Below are 27554 nucleotides of genomic sequence, written 5' to 3'. Positions count from 1 at the left end.
AATCCCAGTTTTCGTGCATCTTGGCATGTTCTCCTCCACCAGTCTTACTCACTGCTTTTGGATAACTTTATGCCACTCCTGGTGCAAAAATTCAAGCAGTTCAGCTTGGTTTGATCTTCCTCTTGATTATATTCCAGAGGTTTTTAATTTGGTAATTTTTAAGTGGTCTCTTATTTTTGTTCCAGAGCTGTATATTTTTACGGCTGATTTCAGTTCATTCGCACCATCACTGACATACACTATTAACACATTTGCCACCTATTAAAGATAGCTGGTGCAGGCAGCTGCCTCTGCACATTCGATCTGGTTCTGCCTCTTGATTTGATCCGAACACCGTGGCCGTCAGCTCTTTAAAGACTGGAAGCTGAAAGGAAAGAATTGGTGGGCACATTGTTCCGCTGGTTTAGGTGATGTTTTGTTCTAGCCTTGACTGAGCACATCAGTAACAGTGAGAGAAATCAGGGCTTTAAGAGCAGGACGGTGATTGAGGGTGATGCATGAAAGAGCTCTCTAGTGTTTAGTCCTTCAGGAGGCTTTTCACCGCACATGCATTAGACGTGCCTCAGGGGCCGTCCCTTTTTTTTTTTTACTGTACTAACAAATAGAGCTGCACAGTATAGCACAATTCCACTTTATTATTATATACTGTGACTGCTGAACACCTTGGAATGTGCTAAAAGACATTTCTGGACCTGTCATTGCTGAAGTTTAACCTTGTTTGCAAAGAACATCATTGTTGTGCATCATTCTGAAGTCCTCTTTATGCCCATATTTGGCACAGGTTTAACATTTAACACAGGAATCACAGGACTAAATGTGTTTTTTTCTGTGGTAAATGAATATGTTCAAAACCTTGTACACTTTTTCTTTGTACATATTCTGGGAACATAACTGGTTCCTTGCTGCCATTCCATCGTTTTTTCATTCATTTTAAAATGTCTAGTTGTCTGGTCTCTAGTATGAATGACTGCTTTGTGAGCCGATTTTTTTTTCTTTCTTTCTTTGGTGAAAAAAAGTGCTCTGGTGATCCGGTATAACACTGCTTTAGTCCAGTGGAGGAGTGGAGGGGTGGTGGAACGATAAGATTTCAAATCTTGCTCATTAATATTCATACATGCAAACATATCGCCTCTAATTGGCTAACAGCACTGTGACACCAGAAGGCAGCAAGACGGACAACAGTTAAAAATGTTCAAATAAAGACATTTTTACACTAATAACAGTCTTTGCAATGTCATATGTTACTTTACAACATGTGTAAATCCCTGCTAAGTGCAGTTTAGTCACAGACCTAGTCTTAGAGTTTCTGTAAAATGCAAAATCCACAGGAGATCCTACACAAACTTAGTCTGATAGTTTACTTACAGACAGAGGTGGCTAGTCCAGGTCCAGAAAGTAAAAATCTGAGCCACAGCAGAGACGCCCAGGCCGTTGGAACAAACCTCGGGTTGGATAAAGAAAACTATATGTCGATGGTTTTGCTTGTAACTTAACTTATCTCAATTTTCACAACACACATTTATCTCAAAGCTACCTATAGTACATGTAACTAAACATCTGAGACAAGTATTAATTAACTTTAGTACACTCAAGTGTGAATGAATTTAAATAATAAAAAAAACTTGTCAATTTTGTAGATTTTTTTTCTTAAACCTCAGAGAATTATGCTAAACAAAATAAAGCATACACATAATATAATAGCGCCAACTTCAGTGGTCTATTTTTGGAAATAATGATTTACAAATGCAAGGCTTCTGTGATATTGGCATTAGGCATGGTGCCCACAGAGCCATTCTAGGTTTATCTGCTCCAGAGCATCCTATTCTATTGGCAGTAGTTCTCTACAGGTACGGTTTATGTAGGTGAAGCTATTGTACAGTAACTGAATGCATTTATTAGAAGGAGTGTCCACAGATATTTGGACATATTGTATAGTGGAGTCATTCCGTATGGAGGCTTGTGTAACACAGTGAATTCAGCACAGTGTGTTCGTTCGTCTGGCTTTATACACAATTGTGTTCATTTTATCAGTGGTGTTACAATAGTCAGCGTGGTGCTGGACTAAGCCTCGTCTTCACGCGCTCGCTCCGTTCCCGCTATCTCAGCGGCCGCTAATGGTTTCCTTTCACAAATGCCTCATATCTGATTCAGCGTCACTCTGTGCTCTGGCACGACAAACCAGCCCCAGCTTTCTCTCGATTCAGCAAGAAACTACCTGCTGTTCTCCTGAAGTCCTAAATGATGTATTTACTTTGTTTATATTGATATGTATGTAGTAGTGTATGTTTGCACTGCAGGTGCACCAAATATTCAGCAACCCAAATTATTATTATATTCTGATGTAAATGGCAAAATAGCCATTTTTGGTGTTCACTCAAGTAAATTAAAAGAATAAGTACCAGACCAGGCTTGCCAGTATATGGATGTGACCATATAATATAACCCCAGGAGTGGTCCAGCGGTCTAAAGCGCTGCCACTATGATGCAATGCATCAGCAGCAGTTTAAAAAGAGGTGGTGGATGACTTCACATGTATCGAAAGAGGCATGTGCTAGTATTTATGCTTCATGTGTTGTGGCCTCACTTGTGATGGGAAATATACAGCTGAGTAACAGCTGAGTAGCTGAATGGGTGGAACGATTAGCTAAATTGGGAGAAAATTTGACTCACTTGACTTTAAAAGAAAGCCTTTTTTTTAAGAATTACAGTTTCGTTTAACTAGCTTAGGTTCACTTACCTTAGATAACCACCCTCTCTTACAATGTGCTGTATAATCCGGTGCGCCTTATGTTCCTGTAATTAGTAGATTTTATAAGTAAGTTGTAATTTTTAAAGTAGTTTTTAAATTACGTCATTTTACTTTTACTCAAGTTTGACACAAATTTTGTCGCAAGTAATTTACTTCGCTACTTTGAAAAAAACCCCGTTACTGAGTAAAAAATAAAATGCTGGGGAAAAAAACAAATTGTCTGAATTAAAAAAAAAAAAGTTTTGTTCTCCATGGTAGCGCAGCTGAACTTCTCCATGTAGTGTTTATTAGGGTTAGCGGGAGAGACGCTGTGAAAATCAGCTGTGTAGCCTGGGGTCTGTGGGCTCGGCTCGGGGGAACCGGTGTTCTGTCGAGTTATGCTACCCATCCATATGTGCTTCTTTACTGCACTGCGCATGCGCCGACCAACAGTTTTTTATGAGGACCATGTGCTTGGATGGCAGTTAAAGCATAGCAATGGCAATTTAAAAAATTATAATGAACTGTAAAAAAAAATATGTTTTTTAGTCACCTATATGACCATAACTTTTTAACTTTTTAACAGTAAAGAAAAACAATGGATCATAGAAACCTATGCAAATTCTAGTTGTTGTTGTTTAATGGGGTGGTCTTAACAAATATTGCCTGAAGGGTCCAAACTATTTAATGTAATAAATATTTAATTCATGATTGTACTTTTTTACATCAAATAAATAAAAGTAACTATGTAACTTTTACTCAAAGTAAATTTTAAATTGAGTACTTTTTTACTTTTACTCGAGTAGATTTTTAGATGGGTACTTTTACTTTTACTTGAGTAGAATTTTAGCAAAGTAAAGGTACTTTTACTCAATTACAATTTTTCAGTACTTTTTCCACGTCTGGCCTTATGTATAAAAATAGACAAAAAAATAGACGTTTATTGGTAGTACACCTTATTACCTGGTGCGCCTTATATTGTGAAAAATATGAGCATAGCTGCATCTGTAAAGCATGTTAGTGTTATGGTTATTTGTGTGTGTATGAGTCTAACACTGTCTCTGCTTTTCTTAACTGCAGGCTGAAGAAGAAGTCCCAGTCGGTGGATATCGCTCCTCAAGGCTTCCCAGCCAGCCTGATCCCGGGGCTGTCCTTAAACCGGTCCTCACCACCTGTTGCTAGGACAACCACGTTTGAGGTTCAGGAAAACAACACCACTAATTCCCAGCGGCGCAGTCCACGATGCAGCGAGCTGAAGAGAGGCTACACCATAGGTAAACCAGCACCTGGACCTTTCCGCTCAGCACACTGCATACGTGTGCTTATTATGTTTGTGTGTGTGATTGTGTGTGTGTGTGTGTGTGTGCTTGTTCTGGGGTCCTGAGGGAGGTGTGTGTGTGTGCTCAGGCTGAATGCTCTATCTCAGCCTGAGATGACTCTAACACAGTGTGAGGGATGCTCAGCCTCGTCCTGCCTCTCCTGCCTCCTGCTGTGTCTCAGAGTTCACACAGGCTGGTCCCTGCACTCGCCTCCTGCCGAGTGTTCCTGCCGTCCTCTCGTGGTGCAAGAACTGCTCTCAGAAAGCCCTCAGAAGTTAGGAGGAAAGAGTTCCGCTAAAAATGTTAGCATGCTAATCTTACATGATTAGCTCAGTGTCATTTAGTACCACTCGAAACACTCAATCTTTATGATTAGCTACATCAGCAGTGTTCGCATTTCTGAGTGAAATATGGTTTAAAGAAGCATTAAGGCATTTAACAGTACAGAAAAGTTTCATTCCAAGATTGCTAACGTTGCAAATTCAAGCTAGTTCACACTAACTGATCTTCTGTAAATAGATAACAACATTATAAACTTTCCCAGGACTGCTCTTTAAAAGGCCTCAAAGGTTCAGTTAAAATGCTAACATGCTAACATTTTACATGATAAGCTTTTGGTTATTTATTCCACCCTAAACAGTCACTTTCAGTCTATATGACTTGCTACAGTATCAACATTAGCATTATCAATTAACTTTTTTTTTTAAGAATTAATAATATTATTTTAGTACACGATTGCTAACATGGCTAATTCAAGCTAGCTCACAATAAGTAGACTTACTAATCTTCTGTAAATAGATAACAATATTAGGAATTGTCAGTGGCATATAGCTTTCCAAGGACGGCTCTTAAAAAGCCCTCAAATGTTCATCTTACATGATTAGCTTCTAGTCAATTATTTCACCCTAAACAGTCTCTTTCAGTCTTTATGATTTGCTACATTATCAACATTAGCATTATCAATGAACTATTATTTTAAAGAATTAATAATATTATTTTATTACCCAGTTGCTAACATGGCTAATGCAAGCTAGTCCACAATAAGTGGTCTGAGCTTCTGTAAATAATTAGCAGCATTAGGATCTTTAGTGACATTTGTCTTAAAAAGTCATCAAAAGTAACTAAAAATGCTAACATAGCTTGATGACTTTAAACAGTTGCATATTACTGCAGTAGCATTTCTGAGTGAAATATGGTTTTAAAGAAGCATTTAGGCAACATTACAGAAATGTTTCATTTCAAGATTGCTAACTTTGCAAATTCAATCTAGTTCACACTAAGTAGCCTTACTGAGTAAACAACATTAAACATTTGGTTGGTGACATATTGCTTTTCAAGGATTGCTTATGAAAAGGCCTCAAAGGTTCAGTTAAAATGCTAACATGCTCACCTTACCTTATTAGCTTTTGATAATGTATATCTTTATGACTAGCAACATTATCATTAGCATTATCAGTTAACTATTATTTTAAAGAACCATTAGGGTAACATTAAAGAAGATCTTATGAGATAATTGCTAACATGGATAAACCAACCTAGCTCACACTAAGCAGTCTGACCGATCTTTTCTAAATGATTAGCTAAGTTGTCATAATTAGCATTTCTGAGTGAAATATGGTTTTAAAAAGCATTTAGGCAACATTACAGACAAGTTTAATTTGAAGATTGCTCATGAAAAGGCCTCAAAAATTCAGCTACAAAATGCTAACATGCTCATTTTACATGATTAGCTTCTAGCTTTTATTACACTCTAAACTGTCTCTTCCAGTCTTTATGATTTGCTACATTATCAACATTAGCATTAGCAGTTACCTATTCTTTTAAAGAATCATTAGGGTACCATTAAAGAACATTAAAGATTTTATTTCATAATTACTAACATGGCTGATGCAAGCTAGCTCACACTAAGTAGTCTGACTGATCTTCTCTAAATAATTAGCAGCATTTGGATTTTAAATGACATGACTTTGCAAGAACTGCTCTTAAAAAATGTCTTCAAATGTTAGATTTAAGCTACAAATGCTAACATAGTTGATGACCCTAAATAATCGCATATTAGCTGCATTTGCACAATTAGCATTTCTGGAACCCGGTTGCTGCGCTTTCCTCCGAGTGCGCTGTGATCCTACTCAGCAATGCTGCAACAGCAGCAGTTCAAAAAGAGGTGGAGTCTGACTTCACGTGTATCGGAGGAGGCATGTGCTAGTCTTTACCCTCCTGGTGTTGGGACAACACTAGTGATAGGAGGAGAGGGTTGGGTAACCCACTGAGTGGGTTGAATAAGTGGCCTTGTAAGTTGGGGAGAAAATGTGAAAAAAATATAAAGAAAATTATTTTAAAAAAAAGTCAAAAAAGCAAATAAGCCACATCATTCAAACCATAATGAATGCCAATGTATTCCCAACGCCGTCCAAAACATGTCCAACAGTGGATGCCAAATAGTAGACCTGTTAGCACATCACATTTATATTATATAAAGTAATCCTCAGGGCTGAAAGAAGCTTTTATTTATGATTATCAGCATTAGTATTCTGTCTGGAGTATTCAATGCAATTATATTGCATTTATTTGGACTGGTGTGGTTAAAGGCTTCGTCCAAAAAAGCTAAATATTACTATCAATAAAGGCCAGAGAGTGGCACCAGATGGCATCATCTCATTCACATCACATCACATCACACTCCGTAGTCCTTCCAGCTTTTGTTCATGATTACCCAGCATTTTTATCAATAACGTGCTGCATTAAGGCTGCATTTATGTGTTGTACTGATGCACTGCTTTGTGACCTTTGCTTTTGCAGCTGTTTTTGAATATGGGTCCTGTGTGTCTGAGGACAGAGAGTGGCATTTAATAGAGACTTGGCTTCTCAGAGCAAGCCTGGCAAGACTGGCCCTATCTTCCTCCTTCTCTCAGTAATGATATGCGCTATTAAACATTCATAGTTTCCCTTTAGAAAGTCAGTGGTGAGACCTGCAGATTAGGAGAGTAAACACTCAGCGATTCCGCTCACGCTCCCAGGTTCTCTGACCTGCCCCTCAGACCCCCGCTGAGTGCTGCTGGCTGCAGGTTAGAGCGGGGCTGCTGGAGATTCTTAGCGTGTAGTGATGCTTAGTGATGCATTGTGCTTTGGCCTGACATTGACCGGAGAGCAGCGTTAGAATGACAGTCTGAGGGTGTTGATGCTAATTCATAAAAAAGGACTGTAGCCTACTAAAAGAAACAGCACTTCTATTACAGCTACGCAAACATGATGAACCTACTGGAACCATGCCTAATGCTAGATGTGGACCACTAGAGCAATATGAAGCTTATGAAGCATTGAGATATGTTCTCTGGAATGATGCTCCAACCAGTGGAGAATGGTGCTCCAACCAGTACTTTTGGGATGAGCTGGGGAGTTGGGAATCCAAACTATATCTAATTATTTAATTTAAACAAGTTACGTCTGTTTTATGCAAATGTTTTGGACATTTCCAAACATTACCCAAATATTTTAAATTATAAATGAACATTTCTGGACACATAAACATTTAAACAGAGATCTTTCAGTTGAATCAAAGCATTTTCACACCTGTAGTTGGTTTCTATGGTCCAGATCAGTCGATCTCTCCTCTGATTGGTCAGAGCTGTCTGACGCGAGAGCGGGAAAGTAAATATAGAGAGAGGATTCTGTGAGAAATTTTAACAGTTTGTCCAAACACCCTTCACACTGGGTGACAGGGGGCATAATTTGCCCTGATAAATCGTTTTTTCCACCGTTATCCAGCTCAAAGTAGCTCAACACCTCCTTGCTAAAATCAGAAGAGCCCTGACATTTAAAACAAGGCATTGATAACGTAAAAAGTGCACAAGAACCTTAAAAACATTAAAAAACCTTTTTACATCCCGCAACACGAGCTTAAGCTCAGAGCGCCATCATTACTGAACTGAAAATAACATAGACACACATATACATAGACTCCTCATAGCGTAGCAGCCGGCACCAGGAGGCAGGCTATGCGGAGTTTACTGAGCAGTGAATGCAGTGGTAACTAATTAGCTTTATCTGGCTAATATATCAGATTAAACTGTGCCTTATTAGCAATTTAGCTCAAACTGAGATCACCTCCTCTAGCTGATCTGGGTTTGGTTGTTTTGATTCGCACTGCTGAAAAAAAAAAAAGACTAAGGGTACAAAAAAACTAGAGTTCGTTTTAACCGGACCAAATAATGCTGGTGTGAAAACCAGCACACTTAATAACCCCTAACCCTTAATAACCAATATTTAGTCTGTTGTACCAACTATTGTATTTGCATACTGGGTGTTTCCCCCCGTTTCTGATACTCACCATCAGTGTGTAGCTATTCCCCCAGCCTTACTTAGGTTACATTTTGAGTCAAATATTATGATTAACTACCTGTCTTTGATTTTGTAGGCTGTATATTCTGAGCTTCCAATTCTTATGTAGCATTACTGTAACAGTGACAGAGTGTTACTGTGAGTCTCAGGCTACTTTATCAGTTCTGGAGGTTGGAGGCATGTTTCACACCAGGGCAGGCTCATTCTCTCACTCTCTGAGCGTTTAATTGACTTGTTAATTGACTATTGTTGTCTGGATGCTGCAGTCTGAATGAAGAAGGATGTGTGAGGGGGAAGAGTTACTGGAGCAGCAGTAAGAATTCACTACCAAGCAGAACCTACAGTTCCATACAGTCCTCCACTCAGTGTGCACTGTATCTGTACATTGATTTAAAAAAAAATGACATTTTCAATCTGGCTAGGGATTATATATTTATTAAAAATGTCTTATTACTTATGTTATATTACTTAACATTACATTATAAAATACCATCTCAATACAATTCCAGCCAAACAAATGGATAGGACTGGGCTTTGTATGATTTTTTCCTGTAAGAATCAAGTAATAGTAATAATACAGACTATGTAAATAATTGGACTAAATGACAACAGTTGAAAAGTGAACCTAAAATACTGACTGTGGTACATGTTAATTTGTATTTTAGGAGTAATTTATTGATATTCAAAGGGAATTTCAGTCGTTGTGCACACTCCCAGTTCAGAGACTTGAGGAGGGTTTACCACAAAAAAAAATATGGGCAGAGTTTGAGCAGTCCCAATGTCTCAACTGAGCATGCTCTGGCAAAACAAGATGGCAGCTTCCATTTCAATCATCAGTAGTATCATATTTGTGCACTATATGATGCACAGGATTATAAGGCTCACTATCAATAAAGATCTATTTTCTGGTCTGTTTGCATATATAAGGCGAACTGGATTATAAGGCGCATCATGCAACACTAGTAAGGTACAGGGGTGTCGCCATGTTTTCCTTCTAATTCAGCAAACAAAACTGAAATTCTTAAAAAACGATTTTCTTTTAAAGTCAAACAAGAACAGGATGTTAATCTCACATCATATTTCTCTCCTGAAAACTGTTTATTTGGGTGAGAAAAGCACTTCTGTTTATTTACAATAAGCATAGATTTACTCATTTCCACTAATAGAACACTGAGGAACCCTGAGTGTTTCAGAAGCCAGAGTGATATCAGCTAGCGGTTTGTCCCACGTAGCTTGTTTTAACACGGTAAACACACAGATCACAGTCCGATATACACACCTCTAAACATTTATTAATCCCACAATGGGGAAATTTACCATGTTACAGCAGTGCAGAGTAAAGGACAGAGAAAAAGGTCAGGAAAAGGTAAATACAAATAATGATAAATCTATATATACAGAAAACCTATTGTAGGAAAATATATAAAGATAGTTTAAAAAATTATATATAGTAAAAGAAAATATATATATATACATCTAGTGCATAGAGATATGATTATGGTAGGGTGGACCAGTATTATTGCACAAGAGTAACAGTGAATAAATATCAAATAAATAATAGATAAAAACAAAAGTGAGAAAAAAATATTGCACATTAAATAAATTGCACAAATGATGATCACAGTACTCGTAGTGAGATGGATATTGCACACGGTAAGCAGTACAGCTACACTGAGTAGTATGTAGGTTTGTATGAAGTCCTGAGATAGTAAACTAGTGTTTACTGGGAGCGCGGTGTGTTGTAAAGTCTGATGGCGTGTGGAAGGAAGGACCTGCGGTATCTCTCCTTCACACAGCGTGGGTGCAGCAGCCGGGTACTGAAGGAGCTGCTCAGTGCTGTCAGAGAGTGATGCATGGGATGGGACAGGTTCTTCAGCATGTTGTTAAGCTTAGTCCTCATCCTCCTGTTTCCCACCACCTCCACTGGGTCCAGAGGACACCCCAGGACAGAGCTGGACTTCCTGATGATTCTGTCCAGTCTCTTCCTGTCAGCGGTGGAGATGCTGCTGCCCCAGCAGACCACTCCATAAAAGATGGCTGATGCCACCACGGCATCAAAGAAGGTCCTCAGTAGTGTCCCCCGCACGCCAAAGGACCGGAGTCTCCTCAGGAGATGCAGTCTGCTCTGACCTTTCCTGTAGAGAGCAGCCGTGTTGTCAGTCCAGTCCAGCTTGTTGTTAAGGTGGACACCTAGGTACTTGTAGGACCTCACTATCTCAATATCCGAGCCCTGGATGTTCACAGGCACCGGAGGAGAGTGTTTGGTCCTGCGGAAGTCCACCACCAGCTCTTTGTTTTTTCCTGCGTTGATCTGCAGGCAGTTCCTCTGGCACCATTTCACAAAGTCCTGCGTCAGTTCTCTGTACTCCTTGTCATCTCCATCACTGATGAGTCCGACGATAGCAGAGTCGTCTGAGAACTTTTGCAGGTGGCAGCTGGCAGAGCTGTACTTGAAGTCTGCAGTGTAGAGGGTGAACAAGAAAGGAGCAAGAACTGTTCCCTGTGGAGCCCCCGTGCTGCAGATGACCATGTCAGACTGACAGCCCTGCGTCCTCACATACTGCGGTCTGTTAGTAAGATAGTCCAGAATCCAGGTGGTGAGGTGATGGTCCAATCCTGTGACCTCCAGCTTGTCCTTCAGGAGCATGGGTTGGATGGTATTGAAAGCACTGGAGAAATCAAAGAACATGATTCTCACAGTACTCCCAGCATTCTCCAGGTGGGACAGAGATCTGTGTAGCAGGTGGATGATGGCATCTTCCACTCCAATGCCAGGTTGATAGGCAAACTGAAGTGGGTCCATTGATAAATTCACCAGGGGGCGAAGGTGGATGAGGAGCAGTCTCTCCAGGGTCTTCATCAGGTGAGATGTAAGTGCCACTGTCCTGTAGCTGTTGAGGTCTTTTGGATGCGGGGTCTTTGGAATTGGTACCACACAGGATGTTTTCCACAGCTGTGGAACCCTCCCTAGCCTCAAGCTCAGGTTAAAAATGTACTGGGTCACAGTGCACAACTTGTTGGCACAGGTCTTCAGAACTCTTGAGCTGATGCCATCTGGACCCGCAGCCTTTCTGACCTTGATCTTCTTGAGTGCACATCTCACCTGGGATGTTGTGAGTGTGAGGCTGGATTGTGGGGGCTGAGTTTGGGTTGAGAGAGGGAGGGGTGGGTGTAGGGCAGCATGCTGGTAGTGCCAGACGGGGAGATTTCTGCAGTGATGTTTGTGCAGTGGGGGGAGTAGGTGCGTGATCAAACCTGTTGAAAAACAGATTGAGTTCGTTTACCCATTTTTGACCCCCCACTGCCTGAGAGTCAGGTTTCCTGTGGCCTGAAATAGGTTTGAGGCTATTCCAGACTCTGCTGACATTATTGTGCTGCAGTTGGTCCTCCATCTTCCTCCTGTAACTGGCTTTACCATCCCGGATCTTTCGTCTTAACTCCCTCTGTGCAGATTTCATTCTGTCCTTGTCACCTGATTTAAAAGCCCTCTTTTTCTCCTTCAGGAGAGCTTTAATATCAGGGTTGATCCATGGTTTGTTGTTGGAGAAACACCGCACAGTTTTGGTGGGTACAGTGTTCTCCACACAAAAGTTGACATGGAGGTAGCCTTGTTATGCTAAAGGCTAACAGCTGATCCCGGCTATAAACAAAGAGACCGTCTGCTGGATCCGCGGTCGTGTGTGTAATGTGCCAGAAAAACAAAACAAAGAAAAGCACAAGCTTGACCAGTTTAGTGTCCATGGTGTGCGGACAGTTTAAAAAGTACGTAAACTTAGAGTTCTATAAAAAAAGAGAGAAAAAACAAGAGAAAAAGCTCACGAAGAGCAGGAGCTGCTGTAACTGGCTGCCACTCGAGCGGCGCCGGAAGTAGAGAAAGTATTCAAAACATTAGGGTGTGAGTAAATAGGGATGTTCTGTGGTTAAAATACTGTTTCATACTATTCATGCATTACTATATCGTACAGTATGTTCCACTCTTTAATCACTGTAGATATTTGGTGCAGTTTAACAGCCTGTATACAAAAAAATCATTATTCCTGATTTTTATAAAACATTTTATAACACTATAAAATACCATCTCAGTAGAATTCAAGCCAAAGGTAATGGATACAATTCTGTCAGTTCTGCATGTTCCCCATGTTTATATTCTGCCTACTTTTCTTTACAATTTATTTGTTTCATAGGAGTAATTTAGGGATATTTAATAATTATTCCTGATTTTCTAAGTAATTGATTCAATGGTTTGAATCTAAAGTCTCAAACAGCACTTTTCACCAAAAGAACTCTTGTTCTTGAACCAGTTCCGTTCGGAATTATAAGAACCGTGGTGCTTTTCAGCAAACCAGTTGTAGTGACACCTTCAAAACATCACATCATACACCATCAACACATGGTGTTAGAACCAGTATTTGAACCAGTACTTTGGTTCCCGCTGCGATTGAACGTTCCTGTTTCTGGAACCTGCTTTTTTTGGTGGAAACGTGGAAACGGTTCAAAATTAGGTTTGCAAACCGGAACAGTGCCGATTCCACGTCAGTGGAAAAGCACTAAAAGTAAAGTTGAAGCTGAGTCTGAGGTTTTCTGGGGTGTCTGAGTGAATCTGAGTGAGTCAGGTCTCTGGGGTTCATAGTCAGAGTGAAGTCTCATGTCTTGTGTAAGTCAAGTGAAAGCTGAGTCAAAGCCTGAGTCAAGTCTCTGGAGAGTGAGTCAGAGTCTCTGGGGCATTGGCTGGGGAATCCTTTGTGCTTTTCCAGCAAACTGTGCTGGACTCCGACCCTCTGTTAACTAGAGCTGCTCTGGGGATGAATCTGAAATGAGTCTAGAGCAGGGTTGTCCAAACTTTTTTTGTTGGGGACCAGAAGGAGGAATATATTTGAAGTCACGGGCCACGGACTCTGTAATAAAACAAATAATAAAATATACCACTTCAAATAATACATTTTTCCTGATTACTTTCATTTACACACCATTTTACTTACTTACTATCTTTATCTATCTTTGACAGTGTTGTGTAAACATGATGTCTCTTAATATTAAACTCCTCAATTAACTTTTAGACTCTTTGGCCCGTTTTTCTGCGCTACAACTGCGCACCCTCTCCGCTTTTAGACTCTTTGGCCCGTTTTTCTGCGCTACAACTGCGCACCCTCTCCATTTTTAGACTCTTTGGCCCGTTTTTTCTGCGCTACAACTGCGCACCCTCTCCGCTTTTAGACTCTTTGGCCCGTTTTTCTGCGCTACAACTGCGCACCCTCTCCACTTTTAGACTCTTTGGCCATTTTTCTGCGCTAGAAATGCGTTTTTGACACCTAGCGTTCAAACTTTGAATCTCACGTTATAAAAACCTGCTTAACAGCGGGCCAACTTTCATTCTATTTCTAAAATACCTCGCGGGCTGCTCCAAAAAAGGAAACGGGCCGCAAATGGCCCACGGGCCGTAGTTTGGACACCTCTGGTCTACAGTTTCTGGAGGGCAAGTCCAAGAAAAATATCTAGGGTTTAAATCTGAGTAGAGTCTTAACTTTCTGCAGTGCATGTGCAGGTAGAGTTACTGAGAGATTGTAGAGTTGTAAGCCTGAGTCTGGTCTCATGTTGTCAAGTGTGAGGTAGAAGTAGGTATAATGTCACGTGTTCAGCCGAGTTATTGTAGTCCATGTAGGGCTGAGAATGCTGGGAAATAGAGTCTTCAGTGGAACAATAGTCCAGAATGGGCAGACTGACAGCGTCAGGTTTGACAGCCCGTAAAGTTTTAGGAGTTCAATCTGACCTTCTTCCTCTCCTCCAGCAGAGATTACACAGACCACACCCTCATCATGCCAGCACTGCCGATTATGGCACAACATGCCTTGATCTAATTGGAGAAATGTGCTAGTTTATTTGCGGTGGCATGCTGCGCCCCCCCCCCCCCCCCTCCTCCCGGCTTCATGGAGGCGCCGCCATTAAAGCCCCTAGCTGATCCTTCAGCTGCGGTTTAATGACCATCGTTGACGCGTCTCGTCAAATTACAGCGCGGCTCTCAGCCTCGTGGGAGAGATAGGGCCGGTGGTGTAATGCGACTGAATGAAAAGCCTCTATTCTTAGCCTGTAATGAAGGTAATGTTTAGATGGAGTTTGTGAATAAGGAATGAATAAGAGTCTTACGGCCGGCTCAGGCTGATCTGTGCTGCTGGAGAGTTTTAAAAGGGCTCGGGCTGGACTGGAAAACAGCTCAGTGTGTGTTTTACACGGGTAATGAGATTAAATTAGGCTTGTGCAGACAGATTAAGGTTGCGTTGTATAACACAGGTGTAGTGTTTTGTCAAGTAATCTGTTGGGAATCAGTTGCCGCTTTTTAAGGACCCAAATTATAAATCTCACTAAAATCATGAAGAGAATCATCATTGTTACTCAAAAACTGCATGTCTCTTTTTTAACTTACAGTGGAAGTCAATGTATAAAGATTTTTTTTATTTTACCTTGATTTTGAAGGACTTCCATTGGTCCATTAATTATAGAATTCACACAGTGACAGTATGTAAAGATGGCAGGAACAATATGCACATGCTGTTTCAGAGGCTACCATTTACTATCTTGTCGATCCTGTCTATTTATAGTATATGAAACCTAAGCTTCAAAAACATTTCATAAACACTTTAATAAACTCAAGGGGATGTCTGTGAAAAATATTGGCCTCACTGTAAATCCTGTAGTAATAATCCTAATATAACACCTTACCTTTCTTCACATACTACATTACACATTCTTTTAATTAAGATTCCATTTTTCCTAGCTTGCCCAGAAATGCACGTATGAAGCATGCGCAATTTCCCTTTTATTGACTTTAGGGGGTGCACATAAGCAAGAAATGGCAATTCTTGCATTATTCTGCTTTAAAAGCACAATATAATTTCACATTTAACATTTACGGCATTTATCTGACAATCTTATCCAGAGTGACTTACAAGGTTATTTCTATTACAGTGTAGTATGGCCAATGTAGTGTTTGGAGTCTTGCTCAAGGGCTCTTATTGGTGTAGTGCAGCACCCAGTCACCCAGACTTGGAATTGAACCCCAGGCTCCCACATGATGTGATTGCTCACCAGCAAGTAGTAGTGTGCCACACCAACCACAATATCAAAAGCAGCTTGTTCAATTTGGGTTCAGTGAGCTTGTTTTGTACAAATATATTTAAAATAATATGTTGTTATTATAATAAATATACCTGTGTTGGTCAACTCAAATATCTGCAGAGTCTGATATGATTCTGATATTGTGAACTGAACTGAAGGCTTCTAGTTCTAGTAAAATAGATTTCTAGGAAATCTACAGCTTTGGGGAAAAAATTAAGAGATTACTTAAATTACTGAATTTTCTATTTATAAGCATATGTTTGAGTAAAATGAACATTGTTGTTTTATTCTATAAACTAAGGACAACATTTCTCCTGAAATCCAAATAAAAATATTGCCATTTAGAGCATTTTTTTGCAGAAAATGAGAAATGGCTGAAATAACTAAAAAGATGCAGAGCTTTCAGACTTCAAATAATGCAAAGAAAACAAGTTCATATTCATAAAGTTTTAAGAGTTCAGAAATCAATATTTGTTGGAATAACTCTAGTTTTTAATCAATTTTTTGATGTGTCTTGGCATGTTCTCCTCCACCAGTCTTACACACTGCTTTTGGATCACTTTATGCCTTTACTCCTGGTGCAAAAATTCAAGCAGTTCAGTTTGGTTTGATGGCTTTTCTGATCATCCATCTTCCTCTTGATTATATTCCCGAGGTTTTCTCATCATTTTTAAGTGGTCTCTTGTTTCTTTCCAGAGCTGTATATATTCAACAGTCTAATTACTGCTGTTTAACAGGAACACCCTTAATATTAGTGGTTAAAGACGCTGTTGCATAAGATTTAGTTTCAGTGTCAGAGTCTTTCTTTTATCTCCTTCCATCAGAGTCTTTAAACACATATCAGAAGCTTCTGAAATCACACCTCTCGTATGAAGTGCAGCTGTGCAGCTGGAGGGTTGCCTGCCTGCTGCCTGCCTGCCTGGGATCCACGGTGTTCCTCTGCTGGTGGAAGTGTGTGTGTGGAGGTGTTGCTGGCTGTGCCGTGGTCTCCAGACAGGGGGTGAGAAGGTGAGAGGAGCTCCAGGTGCTGTGTGAATCCTGCAGTACTCAGTAAAAGCCCTGGCTGAAGTGTTGTCAGGGTTCTGAGGGCTGATGTGATGTAAAGGTGAGGAGAGCTGGGGTTGAAGCAGAGGAGGAGAGACGGTAATGTTTCTAGCGTGGTTTATAGCCTGTAGCGTTTCTTCTGTTTTGCATGAGTAGGAAGGTTTTAGAAGCTGCTAAGAAGTCTTTGATGTATTCCATCGTGTGTGTGGAGGTACAGGTGTGTTTCTTATAGTGATAAACCTGTTCTGTTTTTTATTCTGTTTAGTTTCAATGATTGTTTTTTTAGTCATCTGCAAAACATGCCAAGACATATGTGCATTTATATCCTTGTGGTGAGGCTTGGGTACTTACTTTACAGCAATATTAAATAAATGTACCATACTAAATATATTACATAGAGCAGAAAATATACTAAATATACACAAACAGGTCATAGAAAACATTTATAATTAATTTTTTTATAATGTCTAATTGTTCCACCCATTAGGCCGCTACTCAGTTGTATATCACTATATCCACTAGTGATGCTACAACACAAGGAGGGTGAAGACTAGCACATGCCTCCTCCAATACATGTAAAGTCAGACACCACCTCTTTTCAAACTGGTGCTGATGTTTCATTGTAGTGTAGCATCACAGTGAACTCGGAGGAAAGCGCAGCGACTCGGTTCTGATACATCAGCTCACAGACGCAGCCTTGTGCTGATCGACATCACCCTGGGAGTCATGAAGGGAAAGAGCACCGCCATCTACCCACCCAGAGAGAGAGCAAGACCAATTGTGCTCTCATAGAGCTCCAGCAGCTGATGGCAAGCTGCATGACCAGGATTCAAACCAGTGATCTCCCAATCATAGTGGCAGCGCTTTAGACCAGCCCCACTTTTGGCAATATATAAAATCATGACTTCACTAATGTCAATTAATAATTAGTTAGTAAGTATTCATATCCCTTGAACTTTTCCATATTTTGTCACATTAAAACCACAAACATAAATCTATTTAACTGGAATTTAATGTAAAAACCCAACACAAAGTGATATACAATTTTAAAGTGGAAAGAAATTTATGCATGATTCAAAATTTTCTCTGAGTGCAACCAATTGCATTCCAGTCTGTGTGATCCTACACCTATATAATGGACCTGTGCATTAGGTGGACCTCATAAAAAGGACAGTAAGTGTAACTATAATGAAATGGACAATGACATGTTGAGATGACATCACCAGTTATGACCTAGAGTTTCATGCATCATATAAACTGGACATTTTAATGGTGACATTCTTCCATGTTCTTTTTTATCACTGTAGAGATAATACACTCCCCTCCAAAAGTATTGAAACATTGAGGCCAGTCCAAAATGAAAACAATGGGTTTTAACATAAAAAGATAAATATGAGACAAAAGGTCAACATTTTAGCTTTTTTTTTCAGGTATTAACATCTGGATATATTTAAATCACTGATTTTAAATCACTGTTCAGTTTATAACATTACACAAAAAGATGATTTTCTTATCAGCATTTTTATGGCTACAGCGCATACACACATTCACAGCCTCTAGCACACTGATTCTCCTCCACGTTCCACAAAACCAGCAAGCTGATTGACTGTTTCTCCTGAAAGGCAGAACTTTTTCCTTGAACCGGCACTATGATTGGCGTTAGGAGATTTCCCATTCACACAGTGGTCAGTGGCCTGTTTCCTCATTAATAGTACAGCTGAGCTGAGACAAACGGTTCGGGGCTACTGGATAATCATTCGGGGCTCTTGCCCCAAAAGCCCGGGCCAGGCGACACCCCTGGAAGGGAGTGTATGTTATTTTTTAGATTTTACAGAGGTCATGGCTACATAATATGAACTACAGGGATTGGACAGTGAAACTGAAACACCTCGTTTTAGACCACAATAATTTATTGTGGTTACAGACAGTTTTGGTGGAAACAGGAGAGTTGAGGTGCACATTGAATTCTGCCGTGATTTGAGCAGCCGTGGTTTTATGTTTTTTGGATACAATCCGGATTAGCACCCGAACATCCCTTTCAGACAGCTTCCTCTTGCATCCACAGTTAATCCTGTTGGATGTGGTTGGTCCTTGTTGGTGGTATGCTGACATTACCCTGGATACCGTGGCTCTTGATACATCACAAAGACTTGTTGTCTTGGTCACAGATGCGGCAGCAAGACGTGCAAGACCAACAATTTCTCCTCTTTTAAACTCTGGTGTGTCACACATAATGTTGTGTGTATTGCAGTATTTTGAGTAAAACTGTGCTCTTACCCTGCTAATTGAACCTTCACACTCTGCTCTTACTGGTGCAATGTGCAATTAATGAAGATTGGCCACCAGGCTGGTTCAATTTAGCCATGAAACCTCCCACACTAAAATGACAGGTGTTTCAGTTTCATTGTCCAACCTCTGTAGGTGCAAGCTTTCAATGTCTGAGGAGGTTAGGAGTTATTTTGGTAGGAAACAGATAAGCAATAGAATATTACTGTAAATAGTCGCACAGTAATAATGTTTTGTCCCTTTTGTCTATGTACCCTGTGTTAGCTGTACTGTCCTGTTCAGCCACACGTCTGATGCCCGTCCTTCAGTTCGTCTCTCAGAGGACAGGTTCCAGAGTCCGGACAGCAGAAAGCTGTTAATGGAATATGAGAGGACAGGTGAAGAGCAGGACAGCACAGCCGTTTCAAACACATTGATGAAGTCAGGGACCTTAGCTCATCTGTCTAAACGCAATCAGCGCTGCCTCTGCCCTCTCACGCCTGATTTACGGCACACATGCAGATGTAGGTCTGATAGTATCGAGTGCATTTTCTCAATTAAAGACATAAATTAGCGGCAGCGCTGATGAAGATACAGGCAGTCGAGCAGCTCAGGATGATCCCACAGGCCTTTCCTCATGCTGTGCATGGCACAGTGCTCGGTGTGGTGCAGCAAACTGTGCTGTACACTCCGTAATCCACAGTTTCAAGATTTCATTAAGATTAAACACTTAGTATTAGTATTATTCATATTACTGAGCTGATTCCCTGTAGAACAGTGCAAAAGTATTTCAAAGCTCTTTAAATATGCACAGCAATAACGCAAACACCAAGCATGAGTGGTGACGGATGACTGTGACAGATCCCTGCAGGCATATTTAACATGACATGTGATTATTCAGTAAGAAAACACACCTCTGCTTCCAATCACAACAAGACAGCTCTCGAAAAGTGTTAGGAAACACCCTTAAGACACTTAATGCCAGGTTCACGCTTCACATAATTCATTTTGAATCGTCAGTCATTGTGCTGTTCACACTGTAATCGCGAGTCCTTCAGTTATTGAGACTTTTCACACTACATGACTGATCAGCAACACGGGGTCACAAATTACACTATTTTTCACTATGGGAAATCGCAAACTCACCTTACAGCTCTCCAGAAACACGTTTATCACCAGAACACACCAGAAATAAATGCACACGAGCACTAGGGATTCCATGCCAGAGAATCTCTATAGAGGAGAATACGCACTTAAAGTGAGTCCAAAATGAGCGGGTTCATATGAAGCAACTGAGCAAAATCAGAATTTATTCATATCTGATCATTTTTATACTGAAATATATATTTATGTCCTCAACACAGAATTATATCAAATGTTTCTTAGTATCGCAGACATCATTTTTTAACATTTTGAACTCCAGTTATAAGCCTTTTAGACATGCTGTACCTGTATCTCCAGGACCAGCTCGCCAACCAGTTGTATATCAGCTCACAGTAGCAGTAATGCTAGTACTGCTATATACTCAGGACAAGTAGTGCCTTATTATTTTTAATATAAAGTTTTATCTTTTAGCTCCATTCACCCTATTCACAGAGGACTCACTTGCGGGATCCTTCTAGAGTTTAACAGTCATTTACTTAAATATCAGTTAAACAGAAAGTGCTTAGATTCTCTATAAACAGCTCTGGTAATGCAGTGGGTGTGTTTTAGACCCGTGGTTCTCTCTTTTTTTTGCTTGGATCCCATTAGCTGTTGGTAGCCGCTGCTTCTGACTCCCAGTCGCCGACTGAGTCAGATATTAAACATGTTGAATATTTGCTGGGCGTCTGAAAAATGAATCCAGAGTGCAGACCGAGGACTCTATCAGTAGCCATATTTAATATTGAGCATAAATTACTCAACAACAATGCACATGTTCAGCCCATTTACATAACGTTCGCTAACATCTTGGAGCTCAAACGCATTGAATATTCCATTAACCGTAAAATTAACTTTAAAAAAGATGGAAAATAATCGTAACTAAACGTAACTTTTTATTTTTTACTATACAAATTAAATGTGACGCATGAGTTTATTTTATAGTACAAGCCCAATTTAATTATATAACCATGACAAGTATGTTTTAAAAAATTACACAGCTGAAACCTGAACATTTATCACTGAAAAAAACGCAGAATTTCTCTTTAGCTGCTATTTGGAGTTGTGGACCTCCCACTTTGGAACCGTTGACCTCACATTTGGAGGTTAGCCCCTTCCCTTTGTAGGTGCTCTGCAGCAATACATACTTGCAACAAGCACCCTTGTTCATCATCACCCGAGTAATAATCATTCACAATTGTTTAATTACATATATAAATATATATATATATATATATATATATATATATATATATATATATATATATATATATATATACGTGCATATTTGTCCCCCATTTTGGGAAGTATTGTCCCTGTATTCAGTTCATACCAAGAGTTGTATTTCCTGTTTGCCTTGCTGTGGTTTGACCTTGTTTTTTTTATTTTGCCCTTGTCTGGATTTTTGATTTTCTTGCCTTTGCCCATGCCTAGTATACCTATTCTCCTGGTATTGACTCTGCTTCTCTTAGTAGACAAGTATTTTTTGGATTTCCCATTTTTCTAACAAATCCTTTGATTTATTTGTAATCCTCGCCTGTCTAATTCTATTTTATAAACATTACAGGAAGTCAAAACTGTTACATAACAGTGTGGAGGGTTTGGAATTGACTTTTTTTCTAGCTTTGATTTTATTTTTGAAACTAAACACAGAAATTGAGGTATACAATTTGTCACTTTCATGTAGGAATCTCTAATTATTCAGCGTTTCTAAGGAAACTGTATTAACATGTTAGCATGTCCTTGCATGTGGCCAATGTGTTTTTTACAGTATTTATAACAAGTAAAGTATACTGATCATTATTCAGCACATGTCACCTCCTTTGTCTCCTGCTCTGTTGATGACCTAATTGTCCCTCGCCCCATGACGTGCTGTTTGTCCTCCTGAAGCGGCCGTACGGCTGGATCTTCTCTTCATCTCTGCTCTCTCATCTCAGCTTTCCCCTGTTCCAGTCTCTAAAGCTCTCTTTATATGCATGGTGACACTCTGCCACTTCTAATAGCTTCCCCTTCCCACTCTCATTATCCAGCTAAAGCTGTTGTGCAGACTGGGTTAGAGAGAGCCACAGTCGAGCTGTGCAGGTTCTACTCATAACCTTAATAATCCAGGAAGACCTGAGCAGCTGCCCTGTCCTTTTCTCTCTGCTCTATAAGGCCCAAAAACCTACCAATTACCCCTACCCTTCTGTTTTGTGCTTTTATGTCTAGATGTAGGGTGTCCTGATTCTTGTTAGGCTCGAGTTAGAGGGTGAAATCTTAAAGATTGTTAAACATTTTTCAGAGGCACACTTTAAAACTATGAGAAACTATGAGAAATCACTGGATGAAATCACAAGATGGGGGTACAAGCTACTATGTTACCCTATATTACCCTAGTTTCATTGTTTTATGGCCATTTTTTATCATAACAAGCCTAAAAAATCGCTAGGAGTATGTCTTGGTTTTCCATTTCCAGTTCCACCTTAAATGGTGCAACAGCAGAGTTACTGAGGCTGCTGCATTTAAGGTGGAAAGGAAAAGTAGCAAGCTTGTTGCACTGCTGTCATCCTATTACAGCACCACACTGGAGTTTAGTAAGCTCTTCAGAAACACCCAACTAATACCGTATTTGCGATAATCGCACTATTATAAAGTGCACTTAAAATCCTTTTATTTTCCCAAATATTGTCAGTGCACCTTTTAATCTGCCTTTTAATACCTAATTTATAAATTTTACCAGTCAGGTAGCCAGTAAGGAGCAGTAAAATCACTCAGCTGAAGTACAGCGTTATACAGGAGTTTTAGTTTAGTTCTCCAGCAGTATTAGCATTACCCACTAACCACGCTAAGAGCTAGATCATTGGCCACCCAGAGCTGAGTACGATCAACCTGTAGGCTGCTGCTAACCCTGGCTAGCATTGCTGGAGCTGCTTTAGCGTTAGCAGTTAATCGCACTAAACGCTGACTCTTTGGCCGTTCAGAGTTGAGTATTAGCGGCCTGTAACCTGCTGCTAACCCCTGCTAGCACTGCTGGAGCAACATTAGTGTTATCAGCTAATCGCACTAAGTGCTAACTCTTTCGCCGTTTAGAGGTGAGTATTATCAGCCTGTAACCTGTTGCTTACCCCGGCTAGCACTGCTGGAGCAGCATTAGCATTAGCCTTTTACCGCAGCGCTAGCTCTTTTGCTGTTCAGAGGTGAGTATATCAGACTGTAGACTAGGCGATCTACTGCTAGCTAATATAATAATTTGTTTTGTCTGTATAGTATATTTAGCTCTAAAGTCCTACAGTGAGGAGGCTAGTGTGTTAACAGCCTGGGGAAGGAGATATTGTATCAGAGGGAAGCAGCAGGTGACTTGCCTCACTGAGCTTCCAGACATGGAGCAGAACAGTGCTGCGTGAATATCACTCCACTCCACAGTGTTTTGGCTGATCCAGAGCTGGAGGAGCATCCAGGTAGTTCTCACTGTGCCCCTTTTGGACCAAAACTGATACCCTCTCCTATAAACAATATATATACAGTACAGGCCAAAAGTTTGGACACACCTTCTCTTTTTCAATGCATTTTCTTTATTTTCATGATTATTTACATTGAAGATTCTCACAGGGCATCAAAGCTATGAATGAACACATGTGTGAGTTTTATGTACTTAACAAAAAAGGTGAAAAACCATTTGCTCTGATTACTGCTTTGCACACTCTTGGCATCATTTTCTCAATGAGCTTTAAGAGGTTGATCACCTGAAATGGTTTCCAACAGTCTTGAAGGAAGGAGTTCCCCGAGGTGTTTATTAGCACTTGCTGGCTCTTTGCCTTCTTCACTCTGTGAAGCTCCAGCTCATCCCAAACCATCTGGATTGGGTTCAGGTCCGGTGACTGTGGAGGACAGATCATTTTTTGTTAAGTACATAAAACTCCACATGTGTTCATTCATAGTTTTGATGCCATCAGTGAGAATCTACATATGAGATTTTACATATCAAGAGTATTTCCACTTATTTGCTTTCTGCTCCTTCCATTGTGTCACTCTGGCGTCTGATTGAAAATAGCAGAAAGTAATAAGTGGTCTGACTCTCACAGCAGGCCTGTTGACATTCATCAGTGGTCCACATGGCCTGACCTTGTAATCTCATTGGACGGAGATAATGCAGCCGCGCTGTGTGTTGTGTGAATGTGAATGGATGAGCATGTGACAGAGGGACAAGTGTAAACAGAGCTGTTTAAAGGGAGGCTGTCTGGGGCCTCTGTGCCAGGCGTGATCTACAGGGCTTCCTGAGACCCTCAGTTCACTGGCTGGAATTCAATTAGCAGCAGTTCAGTGGATTGTGTGAGTGCGAGCTGTGACCTGGATTGCCCTGGGCTTTTGTCAAGCTCTAGAAACTTAACCATTAGGACCGTTTTGGACACAGAGAGGAAACTCTCGTATTTTATTATCCTTTTTCTTAGAACACTGTGCTATCGAATAAAAAAATGAAAACAAGTATGCAAATTCTCTCTTAAAGAAATCAGTGAGCAAAGAGGTCTGCACTGTGTGAGATTTATTTATTTATTTTCACTTTCTCATGTAGTGTGTATTGTGTAATCTTTCAAATATGTACTTATTTATAGCTAGACTGATGTCAAAGGGCCAAACGCAGACCCAGCTAAATTTAGCATTCAGCTATATTTTGTATCTTCATTTCTGCTATATGAAGATTGGACGTAAAATTTGATGCAGAAACTTTTTCATTCATTTTTATCCATATTATACAGTTGCAATAAAAAGTATGTGAACTATTTGGGATTACTTGGATTTCTGCATAAATTGGACATTAAATGTGTTCTGATCTTCATCTAGGTCACAACAATAGACAAACACAGTCTGCTACTAATACCATACAAAAATGTATGTTTGTATTGTTTTATTGAACACAACATGTTAACATTCACAGTGCAGGGTGGAAAAAGTATGTGAACCTTTGGATTTAATAACTGGTTGACCCTCCTTTGGCAGCAAAAACCTCAAACAAACGTTTCCTGTACTTTTTTTCTTCTGTTGAATTCATTTTGGTTGTTGATTTACTACTAGGTTTTGGGTCGTTGTCCTGTTGCATCATCCATCCTCTGTTGAGCTTCAGTTGGCGGACAGATGGTCTTAAGTTTTCCTACAAATGTCTTGGTAAACTTTACGAATTTACGAATTAAATTTTTCTGTTGATGCCGGCAATCCGTTCAGGCCCTTAGGCAGCAAAGCAGCCCCAAACCATGACGGCCCCTCCACCATGTTTCACAGTTGGGATGAGGTTTTGATGATGGTGTGCTGTGCATTTTTTCAGTAGTTTCTCTGTGGCTTTTTGAGATACTTTTGTAACCCTTTCCTGCTTCATGCAAGTCAACAATTCTTGAACGTAGGTCTTCTGAGAGCCCTTTTGTGTGAGGTCTGATTCACATCAAGCAATGTTTTTTTAAGAACAGCAAACTCAAAACTGGTGTGTGTGAGTTTTTTTATAAGGCAGGGCAGCTTTAACAAACACATCAAATCTCATCACATTGATAGGACTCCAGGTTGGCTGACTCCTGGCTCTAATTACCTATTTAAAAAATCATTAGCCTAGAGGTTCACATTTTTCCCCCCTCACTGTGAATGATATTATGTTGTGTTCAATAAAACCATACAAACATATATTTATTTTTTGTTGTTTTATTAGTTTAAGCAGACTGTGTTTGTCTATTGTTGTGACTTAGATGAAGATCAGAAAACATTTAATCACCAATTCATGCAGAAATCCAAGTAATCCCAAAGGGTTCACATACTTTTTCTTCCAACTGTATTATTGGTTAGCTAGGATTTTCAATGATGCATTACATCATTTAAAAAGTGCTGTTTAAAGAGTTTCAGTGCTCTACAGCTCAGTGCTAAGGGGCTTAATACCTCTTAAGTCCATCCCTGGCATTAAGAATGGAGCAAATATGGTGTGGTTTATATTTGTCTGCTCCAGAGAGTCCTATTCTAGTGGCAGTACTTCTCTACAGTCAGTAGACAAGCTTTGTGTGTGTGTGTGCATTTGCATAAACAAGGGTTGGACAATGAAACTGAAACACTTATTTTAGTGTGGGAGGTTTCATGGCTAAATCGGAGCAGCTTGGTGGCCAATCTTCATTAATTGCACATTGCACCAGTAAGAGCAGAGTGTAAAGGTTCAGTTAGCAGGGTAAGAGCACAGTTTTGCTCAAAACATTGTAGCAATGCACACGACATTATGGGTGACATACCAGAGATCAAAAGAGAACAAATTGTTGATGCACATCTTGCTGGCGCATCTGTGACCAAGACAGCAAGTCTTTGTGATGTATCAAGAGCCACGGTATCCAGGGTAATGTCAGCATACCACCAAGAAGGACAAACCACATCCAACAGGATTAACTGTGGACGCTGTAAGAGGAAGCTGTCTGAAAGGGATGTTCGGGTGCTGACCCGAATTGTATCCAAAAAACATAAAACCACGGCTGACTCTCCTGTTTCCACCAGAACTGTCCGTCACTACAATAAATTATTGTGGTCTAAAACCAGATGTTTAAGTTTCATTGTCCAACCCCTGTATGTGTCAGGAATTGTATTTTATCATTTTTATATACCATATTATATGAACCAGCTTGGCTCACCAAACGAGTCATGGCTGATTCAGTACTCTAGCGGTAAGGGTAATTATGTGAACTCCTTTTATTTGCCAAACTATTCCTTCAAGACACACACTTGCAAAATGGAACCATCCACTGGGTCATGGGTTAATGAAGCTTGTGCTTGAGCCTAACAGGTGCCAATTCCGGCCTCACATAGAGCTCAGAGCTGGAGCTGGCCAAGCGTGCACGCTCAACGTGAGCCATGAATACCAATCAGATCACCTCCAGGCACTCTGTTTACAACACTGCAGCCAATGGAGACATCAGACGGAGACAGGAAGTGGTCTTGATCACCTGTGTAATGAGTGATTGTCAGACTCTGGTCTTGGGAGTCACCATGTGAGACACTTCACACTCCACGTGTGTAATGAAGATTAAGCTGCCGAACCGAAAAACTGTAGTGATGAGTGTGGAAAGGGCACTGAACAGGAAGTTGTTGTCTCTCCAGACGCTCTCTCATTGACATGATTATAGACAGCCTGGTGCCCATCTCACACACTTGCAGTTCTTACACACAGGCCTTCACTGGCACTGTGGGTTCATCTCCTACAGGCTGCAGTACACTTCTTCTCCTCAGGTCTAATAAGGGATCCACACCAGAGGGTTTCCAGGAGGTCAGACGGGAAGTAACCACAGAGGGACTAGTTGTGAAGAAAGGTCAGGATTGTGATAAGCTGAGAGATGACCTGAGGCACTTTGGACCCTCTGGACTCATCCTCAAAGCTGAGAGCTATTCCTCAACTCTTACTTGTGAACTCTACTGTAATATTTGTTTTCAGTAAGGACAAAAGTTACATGTACCTTGTACTATACATACTTATGCATAAATAATAACCATAAAAAAGAATTAGTGCTACATAATTATTAAACACTGTTTCTGTAGCTAATTAAACATCAACAACTAGATTAGTGCAGAATATCCTGAGTTCTGAGATGTCATCAGGGTCATACATTTCCTATAATGTTTAG

The 27554-nt window shown here is 40.2% G+C and overlaps 1 protein-coding gene across 4 annotated transcripts in view; it reads left to right on the top strand.

Annotated features, from left to right (window-relative positions):
* Nucleotides 1–27554, top strand: part of oxr1a (oxidation resistance 1a) — a 389372-nt gene that overhangs the window by 160175 nt on the left and 201643 nt on the right. For all 4 annotated transcript variants that reach the window (XM_007242109.4, XM_022668689.2, XM_022668688.2 and 1 more), the window contains one exon: nucleotides 3809–4002. In XM_007242109.4, coding sequence (XP_007242171.3) covers nucleotides 3809–4002 — 194 coding nt within the window. The remainder of the gene's footprint in view (nucleotides 1–3808; nucleotides 4003–27554) is intronic.

The sequence above is a fragment of the Astyanax mexicanus genome, chromosome 1 (assembly GCF_023375975.1).
Source record: "Astyanax mexicanus isolate ESR-SI-001 chromosome 1, AstMex3_surface, whole genome shotgun sequence".
Taxonomy (NCBI): Eukaryota; Metazoa; Chordata; class Actinopteri; order Characiformes; family Acestrorhamphidae; genus Astyanax; species Astyanax mexicanus.
The sequence above is the reverse complement of the archived record's forward strand: the minus strand, read 5'-3'. Positions and strand labels throughout refer to the sequence as shown.